We start from the raw sequence: 18,082 nt of genomic DNA on the forward strand, positions 1-18,082 counted from the left end.
AAAGTACGCAGGAAAAGTACTTCTTTAGTACTCACGATACGTCGGCAGCAAAGCAATTTTATTTGTTTTGCACATTGTCGATTAACGTCTTCCCACACTTTACATTTACATTCCTTAAGTCACGCAAGCATGCGTAGAATGTATGTGGAAGGAAATTGAACTGAAGGCCAAAACTGGATCCTGCGTCGACCTGCGTCCACCAAGAAAATGTCGTTTATTCAAAGGGTTAATAACCCGTCCAGTTTACATTATCGATTGGCTATTTGACGGTCTTTTGTTATATGAGTAGTATTTGTGGGATCAGTGTTTTTCATTTTCTCCTTTCACCGATTTATCTGGAATTACCCGGGCTTTATAACTGTCAGTTGCCATTCCAAGCGACGATATCGTCCACTAGGGTTGACATTTGGTAAACTTATAAGGTGATATATACTTTGCACCAGGCTTACAGGACGTCGTCAGGTGCTATAGGTATAAATGGGATAGTCAGTATCTAAAAGATCATAAATCCAGTTTTGGATTTCATGCAGTGTGAGCTAAAGAACCAAACGTGAAACGGAGCAATGTAACATGTTTAAAATGGAAGGGTCAAACGTAAGAGCCACAGGAAAACTGAAAGACGGCTTAACTGAAAACCACATTTCATTCAATACATAACCATTTTCGCGAACATGTAAGCCCAGAGTAAATTGGCATGTAGAGTACACGTTGCGTCTTCGTGTAGTGACACAAAAAGTGCAAGCAATATATACTACATAGGACACACTATACAAGTGAATCGTTTATTTACATAACGTTAAGGATGTTTACATACTCTCAGTGAAGTTAGCACTGACACCAATAAAACAGGGCTAAGATAAATCAAACTGACTATGTACATATCGAATATGTAATTTTGTACAATCAGTAGCACCATGCACGTCGTTCAAACAAATGTTCTCGTAGAGTCCAGGGCTACTTATTTCTCGTGGTGTGGGTGTGCGTTCACCCTTGGGCATGTGTAACTTATAACAAGCCGAAAGCGGCTAGCAGGTGGACCCCTGGCAGGACCCCTGGCAGGACCCCTGGCAGGACCCCTGGCAGGACTGGATTGTTCACACTACTTTGGTCCTTTCTTTTTCTTGGTCGGAGACTTGTCTGAACCTGCTGATCCGGGATGTTGCGATTTCTTAGGATGTGCCTCGCGCTTGGTGATCTGCAAAGTACAATAACACCACTATTATGATACACTAACTACCTTGAAGCAATGAGGTGATTAAGTTCATGACTGGGGGGAAGGTGTCATTACGTATCGCGCTCACTTCACAATACTGACGCCTGGTAAATTAAATTGTCCTCAAGAGCAGTGCTTTCGTAATTAAAGAGAAATAATAAAGTTTCACAGTGCGCAAAAGAATTGGCTTACCCCTTTCAAAATTTTGTTTTTCAGTTCTTGTTGGGTGAGCGGTCGTTGTTCATCCTCGGAACCCGATGAACCATCCGAATCATAATCGTCGCCAGTCGTCGGAGGAACAATTGCTACAGACGCCATTCCTGGCTGAGGTCCCTGACCCAAAAGACCCACTGCCACCGCGGGCTCACCCTCACGATCAGACTCCTGAAAACGAAAGTACACTTTAACATGGTGGTCTGGGAAAATTATGTAAAGAAACAAAATAATTGCATTTAAAAATACTCACAAGTGCTAAGAGGTTTACCTTTGTGGTGATAAATCCATGAACTTGAAGAAGCTCATTTGTCCTTTGCTCGATCAAACCAAGAAACTGAAAACAAAATACAATGGAAGCTTACACATACATAACATCAACAGTGGTAATGACTCTTATTCACAAACAGGCACCTCAGTTGCATAATCTGATTGTTGCGGCTTTATATGTCTTATATGTTGTCAGCGGCGAGACTAAATTTTCTGTTCTTGGTGTCCATCTAAGTTGTCGCAGTAAAATACAAAGAACTGATAGAGTTACCTGCATCATGTTGGCATCAGTGACTCCAGATGCTCCTCCCAACATGTCAGTTATGGCACTGCGATCACAATTGATCTTGTTAAACAGCGAGTCCACCCCTGAAAATAAAACAGGATTTGTTTAAAATCCAAAGAACCACGTTTGAAGTAAACATGGGCCCTACGAAAAATAGTGTTCCCTGTTTTGTACTCTGATATAATATGAGAATAAGGGGTTTCAATCGGCACTTTGACTATCAAATCTATAGAAACACAACCCGTATCGTAATGACTCCTAGCGCCCTCTCCTGGTGAAAAGGTAAGGATCTTTCAAGGATTCTTTCTTTAGAGGATATTGCAAAGATCTTTGCAAGGACTTCCCAAGATCTTTGAGCAAAATCTTTCACTAATAAGCACTCCCTCTTCAATAGCTACCCTCTATCAAGATACCATAACTGGATTGTCCCCAGTCCCCGAGTCGTACATTACACCACGTGGTTTGGGAATCGCTTAATGGTTTAGCAGGCTAAGAAATTGGAAAATACAAAATTATGAAAAAAACACAAACATTTTGTGCTTTGACTGCGTTGACACTCTGTAGAGATACGGAGAATCTGCAAATAATGTACTTTGTAATACTGTACTTAGCAACTACAGGAAGTAGTTGTTTACACTACACACACCTGATTTAAGTTGTTCCAGTATTTTCTTGCTCTGTTTATACTGTGTGTCGTACTGATCAGCTTGTTCAGTACTTGAAGACAAGCTGTCCTCTAGATCTTTGAGGAGAGCCTTCCTTTGGGTAGCCATCTCCACTTCCTCACTTTTGAACTTCTCAATTTCTGCCTGATTCTGATCACAGAGACAACAGCCCAGGAATATTAACAACGAGAAACATTAAAAAAATCTTCGCGTCTTAAACAATTTTGACGCAAAAACAAGATGTGCAAGATGTTTGTCTCAAGCAGGGTTCCCAGTGGTTTTCTGATCAGGTGGCTGAGGATATATTACAAGAGGCTTCATGATATTATGTCTGATGACTATTCCATTGCTACTCAAGCCTTGTAATTTTTAACCAAAACAGGCCGCTACTTTTGTCTTGACAGGAGAGGAAAACCTGTCTGTTTTGATCCTTGACTGAGAACTCTGCTCAACTCTGAGGTATAATTTAAAATGATATGTGTGGGAGATGTGAAACCTTTTGGGTGTTTAAAATGTACAGCCCAATGACCTTTTGGGCATAATTTTTGTAATTTGAGAACTTTTGGTAAGGCTGTTTTTTGGAGCTGACAAAAAGCACACAGTCTAATAATCTCACCTCATTTGCACCCCCTCCCCACCAACTGAAAGGTATACATGAGTGTAACATGCAACTGAATCATCACTAAAATAGTTTAAAAATCTTTTGAAGTATTTTTACCTCATTAATTTGTTCTTGTAGCAGTTCAATTTCATTGTTTAGTTCATTAACATAATTGAACAGCGCAAAATTCTTGTCCTCCACTTCAATAAACTTGGATACCAACAGATCAATATCCTCAATACCAGTGGCCTCTTTGATTGTCTGGAAAGCTGCCTCGTATGACTACAATAAAACAACACAAACTGATTTGACATTCTTCTAAACACCACACAAAAACAAGCTGAACACTGTAGAAAGCGAAAAAAGATTCCTGGATTTGGATATCTGTCTGTGTGCCTCCTTCATCACTTATTTGTTTTATTTGTACATATAAACCACTGCCATGGTCACTTTTGCAGAGCACAACGTATTTCTTTGAGCCATTCTTATCTAAAGCTGTTTTCAATTTAGTGTCTAAAGTCAGTCGCATTTATTTAAGTTTTTGCATTGTACACTGATTGTAATTACAAAAAAGTTGTGCCATCTTGTCATCCAATCTAAAGTAAAACCAAAACCAATAGCAACTTGCTTCCATGTTTTCCCATGCTAGTATCCGCTACATGCACATGTATTTTTTTCTTTTTTTGATTGGTTCACTAGATTGTCTGTGTAGTTTGTGACCGGCCAGAGTGATTACTTTGGTTTTGGTTTTACAACACTCAATTGAAAATTGCTCCCATTTGATTTTAAAAGAGTAACAACTAGTCCTCAAAAAAATAATCTGTGGGCAGCACACTACAAAAAACATATCATAAGTAGGAAGGTTTAATGCAGGCAAATTTTTCCAAATAACATGTGACGGTGCTATCTCTGAGTGCTTCCACTCTCCAGCAATCAAATGAACTTAAACTGTTGGGACAGGAGATAATTAAATTTAACATGGAATGTCCTCCCTACCTCAATGGTTTCCTCGGCTTTGTCACCTCTTTCTTTCTCATCCTTTTTCTTTCTCTGAGATGACAATTCACCCTCCATCATTTCAGCTCTCTCTTCACTTTTTATCCTCATGAATTCTTTAAGTTTGCGATCATGTTCAATGATGCGCATCAGCTCCTTGAGTTCAGTATTATACTGAGCTAAATCTTTATCGGCTTTCTCTTTTAATGCCATCATCTTTCCCTGCGCTTCATCGCTATAAACAACAAAAATTTAAACATATATTTAATTAATTTTAGAAAATAGTGCAAAGAAAATATGCACACTGATTGGTTAAAAATTGTGTTTCTATGACTCAATAGAAACACAGAACTAACACAAGCGGTTGACATAATGATGGCATGAGCAAAGAGAATTACATTTTGATGATCAAAGTAAGCAAGCCATTTTCTTTTATCTGTTGTGTTTTTTTCTAAAAGAAATTAAAGACGTGTTCTTCATGCTTCTATTGAGTTTTAGTATAAATCTACTAGTGTTTTATCATGAATGTTGTTCTCTGATTGGCTACGCTACTATCTATTCTTTGATAGATAGTGAGTAGCATAGCAGTGTGCCCTTGTTAACAAAATGACAGTCACTTCTTAGCATTTTTGAAGTCACTCACAGTATGTGAAGAGGATTTAGACAAAGTTTTGAACGACTAGTAGATTTATACTAAAACAATTAGATTATTCGCTCTAGATTTCTATGCGTAATAGAAATCTCGAGCTCATAATCTAATTGTTTAATAGAAACACTTGTGAAAGTTTGAGAAAACTCGAAAAAGCTGTGGCTACACTGTTGGCTAGTGTTCCCACAGCATTTCTCATTCCCCAAACTTCCACTCCTGTTTCTATTAAACAATTAGATTATGAGCTCGAGATTTCTATCGCACACAGAAATCTAGAGAGAGAAATCTAATTGTCTTAGTATAAATCTACTGGTCATTAAAAACTTTATCTAAATCCTCTTCACAGATACTTCAAAAACACCAAGAAGCAACCATCACTTTGTTAACAAGGAGACACTGCTACGCTACTCACTATCACAGAATAGCTGGTGAGTAGCGTAGCCAATCAGAGAATGCCGTTTGTGATAGAATGCCAGTAAATTTATACTAAAACTTGATGGAAACATGGTACATGTACATGTTTTCTATTTCTTACATAATGGCGTCATCAGGTATAAGAAGATAAACCACCACTTAAGTGTGGGAGTTATAAGAAACAGTAATGACAAGCAGGAGTCAACAAATTTTATTTACTTTACTTATAAGTTAAGAACAAAAATAAATAATAAAATCTACCCTTTGAATTTTCCTGTCATTTGTCTCCTTCATTAACTAAGATCTGCTTGCTTGTTTTAGATATTATGTAATATCACATTAAATTATTACCAACCGAGCCTCATAAGCTGCTGTTGAGGTTTCAATTCCTTCCATAATATTCTGTTTGTTTTCCACTAACTCCTTCTCCAGTTTCAAGCGAATGGTGTCAAAAGTCTTCTTCTCCAATCGCATGTGATCAAATGTTTCACGCAGATTACCATTTTCTGATAGGCAACAATTGAAGTCTATTTTGGCCTGCAAGAGAAAGGTAAAAAAAAGTCATGTTAAGCAAAAATAACTACCCATGTTCCCAAGTGGTTTCCAATAGGGTCCTGATATCAGAAGACAGATGAACACTTTTAGATAAAACACAGTGCTCTTGACTTTTGAAAGACTTGTTTTAACAGTCACAGATTCTGTCATCGTCAGCTTAACAAATAGATTCCATATTGTCATGTGTCTGTTCAGTAATTGATCAGAGACGACGTCAAAATGTGGTAAGAACAAAAAAGTGGCTCAAAAGGCGATAGCTGAGTCTGTCACTAATGTTCCTACCACATTTTGACATCTTCTGTGATCTATTACTGAACAGATGCATGACAACAAAGAATTTATCTGTTTTATACAATAAGGAGACAAAAAAATTGTTGACATATAATTAATACAAAATAAATCACAGAGTTAATGACAGAAATAATGATTACTTAGAAATATACATTTACATTGTAAACTTAGAAAGCTATAACAGAACAGAAAAGGAATGCAGGGCAGGAAAAAACTCAGGTCCAATTACAAGGGGCAAGTAAATTTTGCTCTTGGGTTAGTGAAAATGGAATTTGGTGGTCCACTGGGCAAGTGAAATTAGCCTCTGTAGTCTTGTTAGTAATGATTTCCACTAAAGACTGCAAGATGAGCAAAACAATGAGTTGAAAGCATGGATTAATTTTAAATTCAAGCATAACACTATAGTCTTCCACTGACTATAGACTGCACCTAGTATATGATGTAGTTTATAACATGCATGAACATTGCACACCTACTGGGCAACTGGGCAACTGGATTTCATATTTTTCCTACCTTGGAATACATAGTTATCTCTGAACTACAATTATTATGGCAGTTATAAATTGGCATGTTTCAATTGTTGGTGTAAAGTAATAATACTCAAACAATAATGGCTGAAAATTAGTGCTCAGGCATGATCTAATAGCGGAGCTCCGCCAGCCCAAAGGGCCGCCAAGTGGAGCCCCATACTGATGTAGGAAAGAAAAGGAAACTCATGAGTTGATTTTCTCATGGCTATCATGGCTAGCAGTATTGCTTGTGGGCGCTACGCACGGCAACGACAGAGTCATGCAACATGGTGGCCATACTCCAAATAATAGGTTGACAGGGTCATGCAGCCTTGGTTTACCGTGTACTTCTTTGATATTAGACATCCATGCTATGATCAATTGACACCTGTCAAAACAAGGTATCTGCTGACCAGTATCAGGTGAGCATATTGCCGGCTCAAGTTTACAGCTCATCAAGGTCACGTGTTTTTTGAAGTTGACCGCTGACCAAGTGCCGGTTTTTGAATGGATTGTGGGCTCATGTCAGGATAACTTGTTGAAAACCAGGCAGGATTGTTCGGAGGCCGGTTAAAACCCAGGATTAAAAGTTAACTGAATTATAACTTCTCCTATACAAATATCTTTTGCTGCTTTGTTTTGTGTATATGATGATTATTAAAACTCAAAACAGAAGGCCAAACAATATACAGAAAACCTCAAAAATTCTACCTTTTCCTGGGTTAGCTTAATAGGGCTTTGAACAACCCGGCCCAGGAGCTAAGTTTTTAGGCTGGCCTAAATCTATATATTACATGCTGAAGAAAAAGCTACATGTAGCCATTTCAAGAACACACTTTATATAAATCATATCAATGTAGTAAACATTAAAATGATAGACTGCTTTACCTTGTCTAATCTGTTTTCAAGAACTCTGATATATTTCTGAGTTCTCTTATTCTGCAGATGACTACTATGAACACTACAAAAAATAATTCAAAAGTATCACATGAATGGACAATTTTTGCATCAGCTCTTTAAACAAGTTCAGATATAAAGGATAGGGTTGAAACATTAGTCACACATGACTGTGTTCTTTCAGAAAAATCCATAAAATGAAGGGGTTTTGTTTGATCAACCACTCTCCCACTGGAAATTTCAGCATGGTTTCATGCTTTTCCATCCAAAAACTGGGCATTTACACCTCCCTTTGGGAATTCCACAACCTCTGTGTGCTGAGTATGACCTGGTACTTCCTTCAATCACACATAATGAACCAGTCACATTTATTTATTTCTCCAACAAAAGCAACTTTAAAAAAAAATTACCGGTATATATTTGATGATTGAGGAACCTTGATTATTTTCAATTTTACACAAATTTATGTGACTCTACTAGCTGCCACACAATCATACAACAAGCCACTAAAAACTACATGTACATAAACATGTTGTACATAATTTTTGTACACTGTACTTGGCAATAAATTAACTACTTTCTTACCCTCCCATATTTTTTCTCTGTTGTTTAATCTTCTTCTCAATTACTCTTATCTGCAAAATTGATTTTAAAAAAATTAAACAAAGAACTTAATAATACTAAACCCTACAATATAAAGCGAAGTTTCTCTATGAACTCTCTTAAAGTCAATGATCGAAGCCTTCTCAAAATAATTAGTCCAAAAGTACATTATATCACAACCAAGTGTGAATATGGCAACTGTTTTTCTGATGTAACCAGAAAAACAACAAACTTGAAATTGTGTGGTTCCCGGTTGACCCCCCACCCCCCCAGGATTTTCCATCCCAGGGGGCTTCACAGTACTCCCCCCAACCCCTGGAATTTCCATGATTTTTCTACTTGGGCCCCCCTATCCCTTGGAAATTCCATATCCATAAAAAACAAGACTTAACTCATTAATTGTAATAAAATTTAGTTATAGTTACATTGAAGACAAAGATGTACTTTTTCACGCTAGACTGCACGCATGGCACGTTCCTTCATGTCATGTTAAAATGTTTGAACCGGAGTTTCAACTAACAAACAACTGACTTAGAAGTGCTTCACTCCCAAATGGCATAGCAGCTGACTTTTTCTTCACTAAAGGAAGTTTTCATGTAAGAATCTCGGAACGTAAATAAAGCTCTTTCAAATAACCCAGTCGAAGTTTTAATTTATGCATGGTCAAAACAACATATTGAATTACTTTACACACGTAGTAAAGTTGTCACGCAACATTTTTTTCAAATGTTGCTTTATTTTTTCTTTCACCAAAGGAATACATCAATTAAGTCATACGCTTTGTCTCTGTAGTTTGTAAATGATAGTAAATTCATTTTATGCCTTAGTTTTTTGAATTGTCATACATTTCATATGTGAAACACTCATTGTTCATTCAGTCTATAAATGACCAAATGAAATCTCGGCTACCGCTTAAACGCTCCTTGCTGTCCACATTTACATATAGTTCAAGACAAATGGCTTTGAATCGACTTTGCTCACTTAAAGCAAACTATTAACTACACGGATAACAATGAAAAATATGTGATAACCTAGTTACGGCAAGTCCAAAATGGGGAATAATTTTGTACAAGTATCAAACGAAATAAACAAAGTACGAATTGCATTTAATTGACGGCATGATTAATCCTGGAAAAAGCATCTGAGCTGCATGTAAGCTAAATACAGCACGATCCTCAAAGTATAAACTATCAACTTCATTGTTCATGTATTGCTGCACCTCTTCGTCGGCATTTTGTTCAACTTGACATCCAACAAACACGATACTCAGGATTGCTGTCGGTTGTACGATGTCGGAAGAAAAATGGAAAATATAAAATATAAGAATCTAACATTTATTTCTCAACAGATGGAACATTTCTGTTGGTCTGGGTACCTGAATCAATTGGGAAAGTATGGTAGTGTTCATTCAATCGCATTTCAGACCCACCGGAAAGAAAACTCCTTGAGTAGCCCCCCTCCCCTTTGGAGATTTACCTCTTTTAGACTCCTCTACCCTTCAGAATTTCCGTGACCCTCCGTGGGGGGGGGGGGGGGGGGGGAAGTATGGATATTTTCTGGAACTACACATTCTGTAACACTCAAGGTACATGCATATAGGGGAGGGTATCAATAACTTCTGGAGCCATGCAATAAAAATCTGTTTATTAATCTTCATCACTGGCATGAGATAAACAAAGTCATTATTATTACCTGATCATCAAGTGTTGTTATATCTTGGGTCACGTCATCAAGCTGTTCCTTGAGTTCATCTGCATTCAAAAAATATCTTTGCTCAAAAATGGTTTTGGTGTAACAATTTTTTAGCCTGTTTTGCTAAATCAACTTTTCTTTTCTCACATTGCAGTAATTAATGAATTAAATAATTAATTAATTGTAATTAAATCTGATACAGACATGAGGTGTATTTGTATTTCTTTTGTGGTGCACCACATGGTACATATAGTCAAGAGAGACACATCTACCTGAAAGTAATTTGTATTACATAATAGCCATCAAACAAAATGTTTTGAAAGTGATAACAACGTATAGCCAATGCAGGTAATCTGTAATTAAACTTACCTTCCTTAGTTAGAAGAATACTCAATTTGTCTGTATTTGATCTGTCCTGAAATTGACAAAGTACCAAAGGATAAAATAATACTTAATTCAAACAGAACACTTAATTCAAATGTAATCTTTTTACAACCTGCATAGTGATAGAATGTAGTGATACAAAATTAATGTAGACTAAAGCCTGACAGGAAACTTATTATTTTAATTATACATGTATACCACTTGACAAACTGGGAACAATGGCTTATTTGACAGAGACAGAAGGCAAATTTCACTTCAGTAATGTAAAGAACCTATTTGAAAGTTTGTAACATCTCGTAAACTGAGCTGAAGGTGTTGAAAATTATCCTATCTATGGAAGCATCAGGAGGGTGCATAGTCCCTATCCTGGATTATAGGGGTTTGTTCTGCTCCAAAGGGGTCTTTTTTCAGTCTGGACGTATACATTTGTAAACTTTCCAAGGGCAGGGTTTTCACAAGCTGAAGTATAGAAAAGGGTAGGAATCAGAGTGGTTTGTGTCAGTCACTGAACATGAAATTATGCTGAAGCCACTGAACCATGAGTGTTAAGGCCATTAAACTGGACTATGTCATTTTTTTTTATTACTGGACATACACATTTTTTTGTAAAAAAAATTATATTACTGTTAAGATATTTATTTGACTGCACTACATAGTATGTATGGCACGTGCAGGTTACAAAAGGGGTTGTGAATGGTCCTTCAAAAACTCTGGATCTAGCAAAATTTTAGTCGAATTGCAAGAGTCTTGCAGTCTTGTTTTTTAGTAGTTATGTGGGTCTCGCAGTCTTGATTTTTATACGAAGCTGTCTCCGAGTCTTGATGCACTTATCTGTTTTTATACACGACATCTTTTCATCACTTGATATTGAATTTCAATGGAGCAACTGACAAATTTTGGAGAAAAAGTTAAACCCAACTTCTCCTAAATTGTCTGAATTCCAAAAAAACTACAAAACCTCCTGCACGTCCATTTTGGAGCAAGAAAAACAGTTATTTTGTTCCAGGATATCATAACGTAGTGTGTTATAATCAAATTTCCACTTCCAGCAAGTTCAAAGAAGCTGGCAGTCTCGCAACCTTAAAAGTAAAAAATGTCTCAGGCTCGCAGAGAAAAACGCTTGTTTCGCTGTCTCACAAAGTCTTGCATTTACCATTCGCTGTCCCTTACAAAACAGACCAACCAAAAAAACCATAAATATTGATGGTCTGTCTAATGTTAATACCTGGTTCTGATTCTGTATACTTCCAGCCAAGGTGTTATCTTTCATCAATTCTTCATTTTCACTCTCAAGGGAACGGATGGCTTCACTGTAATGAAAGTGAAAGACCATGACCTTACATGTATTCTTTTATCCAAGATGAATTGAGTGATTCCAGAAAAAATCCATACCCATACCACGGGTGGCTTCTTGGACTGGATGCATGGGAGGGGGAGAATTCAGCTCTAAATCTTGACTGAAAATTGTAAACAGAATTTTCTGAGAGGGGGGGGGGGAATTAGCGCAAGTTTCCCATTTGTTAGAAGCTTTAGGCAGTAAAACAGGAATTCTAAAAGGTCCGAAAAAAATCGGAAATTCCAGAGGGGAGGAGGGGTTAACAATTCTGGAATTTGGAGGGCATGGGGGGGGGGGAGGTTTAGAACATTTTGAAATTTCCAAAGGCAAGGGGGGGGGTTAAAATGTTCATGCTGCCTGTGGTAGGGTATGGAGGTATGGATATTTTCTGGAATCACCCATTAAGCAGGCCATTAAATATGGGAAAATTTAGTAATATTAGCAATTATTTCTTAACAAATAACATTTCTGTATCATACATGTATAATATGGGTTTCATGAACTTTAGGTCACATTATTTAGTGGGAAAACTGTCAACTGTTTTGCTAAACAAGGGAGTCTATCATCATATTGAAAGGTTGACTGACTGGAACATGAAAACTGAACATTAACACACAATGCAAACATAAGGAATACATGTAGCTGGTTTGCATGAAACCTACATTTGTTTTCTTATGAGGTTCTGAGTCTCCTCACTGTAAGCCCTTCTGTCTCCTTCAATGATACGATACTGGCGTTGGAGCTTTGCAAGTTCTTGTTCAGCTGAAATTAATCAAGTATAAAACAAATACAGTTGTGATAGAAGTTGATCAGTTGAGTCTCAATAAAGTGTTTTCATATATTTTATGTCAACTGTTAAGGGAATGGGCCTACAAATTTCAGGAAGGAACCTCCTGACCAGTGTGAGCATGGGGCAGTGATCTGTCTGTTTAGTCAGTAATGATCTCTTTCTCCTCATTTTGGTGCTCAAATTTTTTAAAAGCCCAAAATTAGATGCTGTTTCTGAAATTGATAGCAATAACACCACTCGCTGGGGTACTTCCTTGTGGGCTATTTCTGCTTCAAAATTTTTTGAACCACTTTTTAATATTTATGTGTATTTTTCCTTGTTTAGATTATGATAGCAAATATAAGACAAATTAGTATGACAACATAAAGTAAAATTAAAATGATTATAAATTTGAAAAGTTTTAAACCAAACATAAACCATTAATATATTTACATGACTGTGTGAATGTGCCATGCTTTAGGATATGGCTTTTGAGCCTTTTAGGCTTGGATTGAAGCGAGACCCATAGACTGTATCAACTGATGATGATATACAGTATATATATCTATATGTAACAGACTTTTCACTCTGAACAGAAAAAAGCAGATAGAGAATTAACCCAAGATTTCCTTTGTTTGGATATTATATACACAAACAGGCAGGTCTGAAAATGTCATGGATTTTGGAGATCTCATCTGACAATGGTGTAAGAAAATAATTTATTTTGGTTTGGAATACAAGTTGAGTCAGGATTTGGAGAACTAACTAGGTTTCACTCAATATAATGTATAACAACAATTCCATGGAAAAGCCCCCACACTCACTGCAACCCTCTGCATGTATTGTGTGAATATCATGGAAGTTATTATGTTACAGAAGTATGCAGACATTTGACCACAACGCAGACATTTTATACTAATTCTAAAAATCTTCGTCATTTTCACTTATCTCTACCATATTTACATAGCCTGTGTAACAGGTGTTAAATGGGGGAAGGGGGGGCAAAGTGCAGATGGAATGGATGGGGACTGGGAGAAAAGAAGAATGCCTGATATAAGAACCCCCTTTTGTTCATTTCTGTGTTCACTGGGAACACAAAATTCCCATTGGCTAATAATCACTGAATAACTTATTAATTGTTAGTTGCACAATCTCATCAAAGGCAACCAAAAATAGTTGCAGACGAAGAAGTATAAGCATGGGCTTTGAGAGATTTAAATCTCACTATTGTGACCAAATTTATGTTAAAACCCAAGCAAGAATCAGTCATAACTTACAGCTCTTTCAGCTGGAAGAGCAGTTTCAGGCACTTGCGCCTGCAGGATATGGGAAAAATCTAATTTATCAAATGTTTGTTCTTACTAAAAACTATGAACTGAATGGGAAAGCGTTGATCCTCGTTATTTCACCTTTGAAAAGTATCTTTGAAGGACCAGCTGCAGGAGATGGAATCACTGGGCTATCCTACTGCTCATTTCTCCAATTTACCAGACGTGTGTTATTCACCGATGTGAATTTAAAATACTGGCTATCTTCCACTGCCTCACAGTTCGTAGCAGAAGCAGCTATGGGATTGTTTGAAGTTACAGCAGTCTTTATAACACAGCATAATTCTACAGCATTTCTGATTTTGCGGCCACTGGGAAATGATTTCAATTGACTAAATTCCCCAGGAAGTCAGTTACGCTGACAAGCATTTCTGATTGGCAAACCTGATGACAGTAATTGATACTTGATGAAATCAGATTACATCAAAATTGTTGGGCGTAATGCGAAAACCCAGGTTCTTATAGCAGGCGTTTCTTTCACTTCTTCCTTGTGTTTTTCCTCAGAGTACTTGTAAGAAACTCTGGAGAATTTGGCTAAGTGCAAGTTACATCAACATGTTTGTCATACAAACCTACCAACCCTCCCAGTTTGGTTGCGAGTCTCCTATTTTTTTGTCATTTCCTGTAGTCTCCTGACAAAAACCAAAATTCCCTGGATTTTTGGAAATATATCGACTGGAAAAAATCATTAAATGATGTTTCTAAAACTTTGTATTAATCTAAAAACTATGTGATCAATACACACTAACAGATCTTTTTTTTTTTCCTTTATTGTATGTGATGTGCCAATCGATGGGGTCTGGGTATGAATCAGCCGACTTCATGCCACATGCTTCCTTGTGTCAGACAAGCAAAATAATGTCATATGACATTCTAGTTTTTTACATAATCTCCAGGTTTATTTGAGTGTACATGTACCTCAAGATTTTTTAATTTTTCACCCTTGGAGGCTGGCAGATCTGTACAAAACATAATGTGTTATCAAAGCTACAATCATATAATGCAATTACCCAGTCCATCAACCTCTGCCTCACTTCCTTCAGATCGTCTACTGTGGACCCTTTGCATGCTGAATTCTAAAAAAAGCTAACAATTCAAACAGGAATACAAATAAGTCACTGAATTCATTTAACATCAGTTACAAATGAAGCAAGTTCTTTTAGGAATGATAAATATGCCATCAATAGGCATTGTAGCAGGTCAGTGATCATGGCCACTTTTTGGAAAACTGCATACCCCTGACAAATATCTTCCATGTCAAACCAAATATTCTTTTCAGCATAACTATCCAATATTAATGTGCAATGTTCTATTATTGTTTTCTTGTGCAACAAGTTAGTTTGCACTTAATAAAGTGTATTATTGTTTGTCTCACAATGTAGTCACTTGATATGTAGCGATCTACATAGCGATCTACATATCAAGTGACTACATCGTGAGACAAACGATAATACACTTTATTATTGCATCTACCACAATGAATAACAACAACCTTTTCCCCAACAAGTTTGCACTTATTTAATTTAAATGTGACCTTAAGCAAGGTGCTAATAACGCGAAGCCGAATGGGCTATTGACCCATGGCCCTAGAGGACAAAGGGTCTAATTGTTTAAGTATCATCCCCCTAGTCGGACAGAAAAGGCTACAATAATAAAGTTAGCTAATGTAAGTTGAAGAAATATTTATTTGGGAATAAAACAAAAGAAAGCCTCACGCTAGATTGCGCCAATTTCGCTACTCAAGGACTATTACTAATGGTGACCTAGTAGCGTAGCCAATTAAAATGCAGGATTTGCATTAGTCTACCAGTTGAGTCATACTAAAATACCATAGTACTTTACTTTGAGTGATTTCTTATTCTGGTATCCTCTTTCTTTTTTTAATCGTATCTACAACAAAATTCTTGATTGTGATTGGTTCTCCCTGCGCCTATTTGCCACGTAATCGGCGTGTGATCACATGGGTGTCCTATAACGGTATCCAATTTGAACTTTTTGTAACTGGACACCTGTAATTGTATACCCCGTGATTCACACATCAATTGCGTGCGCTTTAATTGCTTTCTTTGCATTGTTTCCTACAGTTTTCAAAGCTTATGAAACGTGCTAAATATGTTTTCACTCAAAAGAAGTTCCCAAAAAGAAATTTTCAATTCCGAAATTAGTTCTAAATACAGTTAATTAGTAATTGGACCTTGTGTCATACAACTCAGGGATTAATCATGCTCGTAATTTCAAATCGGTCTCGCACTTTGTGCTCGTCCAATTTTGAAATTACTCGCACGGTTACTCCCCGAATTGCACTCCACTCAGTCCAATTACTATTACATATAAGAACATGATTTTTTTAAATCAGGCTAAATTGGTTATATATGGTGCTTTACTGGCCAACTTTCAACCTGACGTTCTTAATCCACTTGTTCTCATATACAGTGCAACCTCGATTATCCGGACTTGTTGGGACTAGACGAAATGGTCCGGATAAGCGAGGGTCCGGAAAATAAAAAATATGAATATTAATGAAGAACAAAACTGTTTAAATAAAGCAACATTTAATCGTGAAACAACACTTTTACAAATCGTTTGGAAAACAATATGGTCTACTGTACATCTTGAACCACTCAACTCTCAGCCAATCAGAACTCATTCAAGTGTTCTTCATTAGTTACGATGTGTGCGAGCGCTGCTTTTGCTCTTTAAGGTGGCCAAACACAGTTTTTGATACCTATGTTTCATTCACCTTTTTCTCTAAAACCCTTGATCCCTCGGTCACCAAAAATGGCAGCAAGCAAGTTAACAACACAAACTTTGGTTTTTTGATGGTTAAGCTGACGTGTGTGCCATTGCCATGGCAACACGAATAAAAATAAACAGGCCTTTAAAATCAGTTTTGTTTATTTGTAGAAAATCTAGTCATTAGATTTTCTTTATAATGTGCATGCACCCAGCTTGTAACGATTCTCACAAGTTAAGACCATTTTGCTAATAATTTAACAGAGAGATCTTTAATTATCCCTTGTTGAAGGTTTACTGGAATATCTCGAGTTTCCTTTGTTAAAGTTCAATTATTTTCAATACTCCAGTTACTTATTTCCTAAAGTATTTTCATGCCAAATTTCGTGAAATTCTAATGAGTGGTTCTCGAGAAATAGGCGTATTTCCGAGAGTGCAAATTTTCATTCAATCGCAATTTTTTGACTTACTATGCATGTGCTGCATTTAACTGGGTTCTTTCGGTAACAAAGAAAAAGCTGAGAATTGCTGAGTTCTTTGCATCTTTACCTTTTCTAACATATATTTATGATAAAAGACTAAAGCCATCAATACACTGCATTCAATTATAGAGAAAAATAACACAGATAGTGCAGGTGTTGAGTAAATAAAATGATCGATCTATTGACGGCATGTTTGTTTTTTGCAATCCTTGTGTGCGCACTGAATTGCATCAGCAAAAGCGCATGTGAAAACTGTGTTCAGCCACCTTAAAAGCAAAACAAACTCGCTTTTGAATGCACTTTTCAACGCTATAGTTTTAAAAAGAATATTGCTACGGATCTTGATCATGACTAATAAATATTCACGACAAAATTGGGACTAGAGAAAAAGTCCAGATAATCGAGGTACGGATAATAGAGGTTCGACTGTATGGGTGTTTACTGATACCCCTTCATGTCATAGCTGCAACTCATCGAGGAAATTTGAATGGTGATGTGAAATCGACCTGTTGTGAACCCCCCATAAACAGTCAACCAAAGACGATCATTTTTTCCCTCCCCAAAGACATTGTAAGATCCTCGCTCTGCCCAGGATATATAATCATATCATAATAGGTATTGGTGAATAAAATGCTCGGGGTGACCTGCAATGGACTAGCACATCACCAGGGCAGGGAAGGGGAGAGCGAGGGGAAGAACTAAGCCAGAGTGAGTGTGACGTGCCACTGGTCTGATGAAGAAGTCAAAGCCTGTGAAACGCGTAAGACTTGTTGCTGTACATTTAAAAGATTTCATGTGCATTTAAAAGACTTCATGTACAGGACAATGCAGTACAATACGGTTGTCTCCTATGCTTGAATTGTGTCTCAATATACAAATGAACTTATGTCATAGGTGACTTAGCTAAGCAGAATCTGTCGAACAATCCCGTTTATGTTTTTGTGCAACTGATCAACGTGTAAACTCACAGGGAAAAATATCTCGCTAAGGAAAAAAATAAAACAGAGAGTACTTTCATTGATAGCAGCACAATCTAAGGAACAGTGAACTTACCAAACTACTTTCTTTTTACGACTTCAGAGACACACTACAAGATGACTCCGAGCTTGCTTCGAGCTGCTTATCTGTGTTCGAACTCAGCTTGTTGCCATGGAAATTCTTTCTAGTACCCAGGCGCTTTGGAGCCGAACTTTGAT

General features: G+C 37.0%; 1 protein-coding gene across 1 annotated transcript; it reads right to left on the bottom strand.

The window, feature by feature from the left end:
- Positions 1-768: 768 nt before the first annotated feature.
- LOC110061567 (coiled-coil domain-containing protein 63-like) lies at positions 769-18,076 on the bottom strand. The gene is made up of 16 exons (XM_020768400.2): positions 17,940-18,076; positions 14,682-14,757; positions 12,237-12,336; positions 11,464-11,548; positions 10,224-10,269; positions 9,855-9,913; positions 8,145-8,194; positions 7,551-7,623; positions 5,663-5,844; positions 4,245-4,479; positions 3,366-3,530; positions 2,629-2,797; positions 1,968-2,065; positions 1,698-1,763; positions 1,406-1,597; positions 769-1,195 (listed from the first exon to the last, which is right to left on the bottom strand). Exons 2-16 carry the CDS (start codon positions 14,737-14,739, stop codon positions 1,100-1,102), a joined length of 1,674 nt encoding a protein of 557 aa, XP_020624059.2. The 5' UTR covers positions 14,740-14,757; positions 17,940-18,076; the 3' UTR covers positions 769-1,099.
- Positions 18,077-18,082: the final 6 nt, after the last annotated feature.

Source organism: Orbicella faveolata, unplaced genomic scaffold (assembly GCF_042242905.1).
Source record: "Orbicella faveolata isolate gen_17 unplaced genomic scaffold, um_ofav_v1 contig_12, whole genome shotgun sequence".
NCBI classification, from domain to species: Eukaryota; Metazoa; Cnidaria; class Anthozoa; order Scleractinia; family Merulinidae; genus Orbicella; species Orbicella faveolata.

Excerpts from the sequence above, each read along its gene's own strand:
- LOC110061567 (XM_020768400.2), bottom strand. The coding sequence starts at position 14,739 with ATGCAAAGGGTCCACAGTAGACGATCTGAAGGAAGTGAGGCAGAGGTT. Across the intron at positions 8,195-9,854 it reads TAACAACACTTGATGATCAG|ATAAGAGTAATTGAGAAGAA; the intron begins GTAATAATAATG and ends TCAATTTTGCAG. Across the intron at positions 1,598-1,697 it reads ATGGATTTATCACCACAAAG|GAGTCTGATCGTGAGGGTGA; the intron begins GTAAACCTCTTA and ends TTTCGTTTTCAG.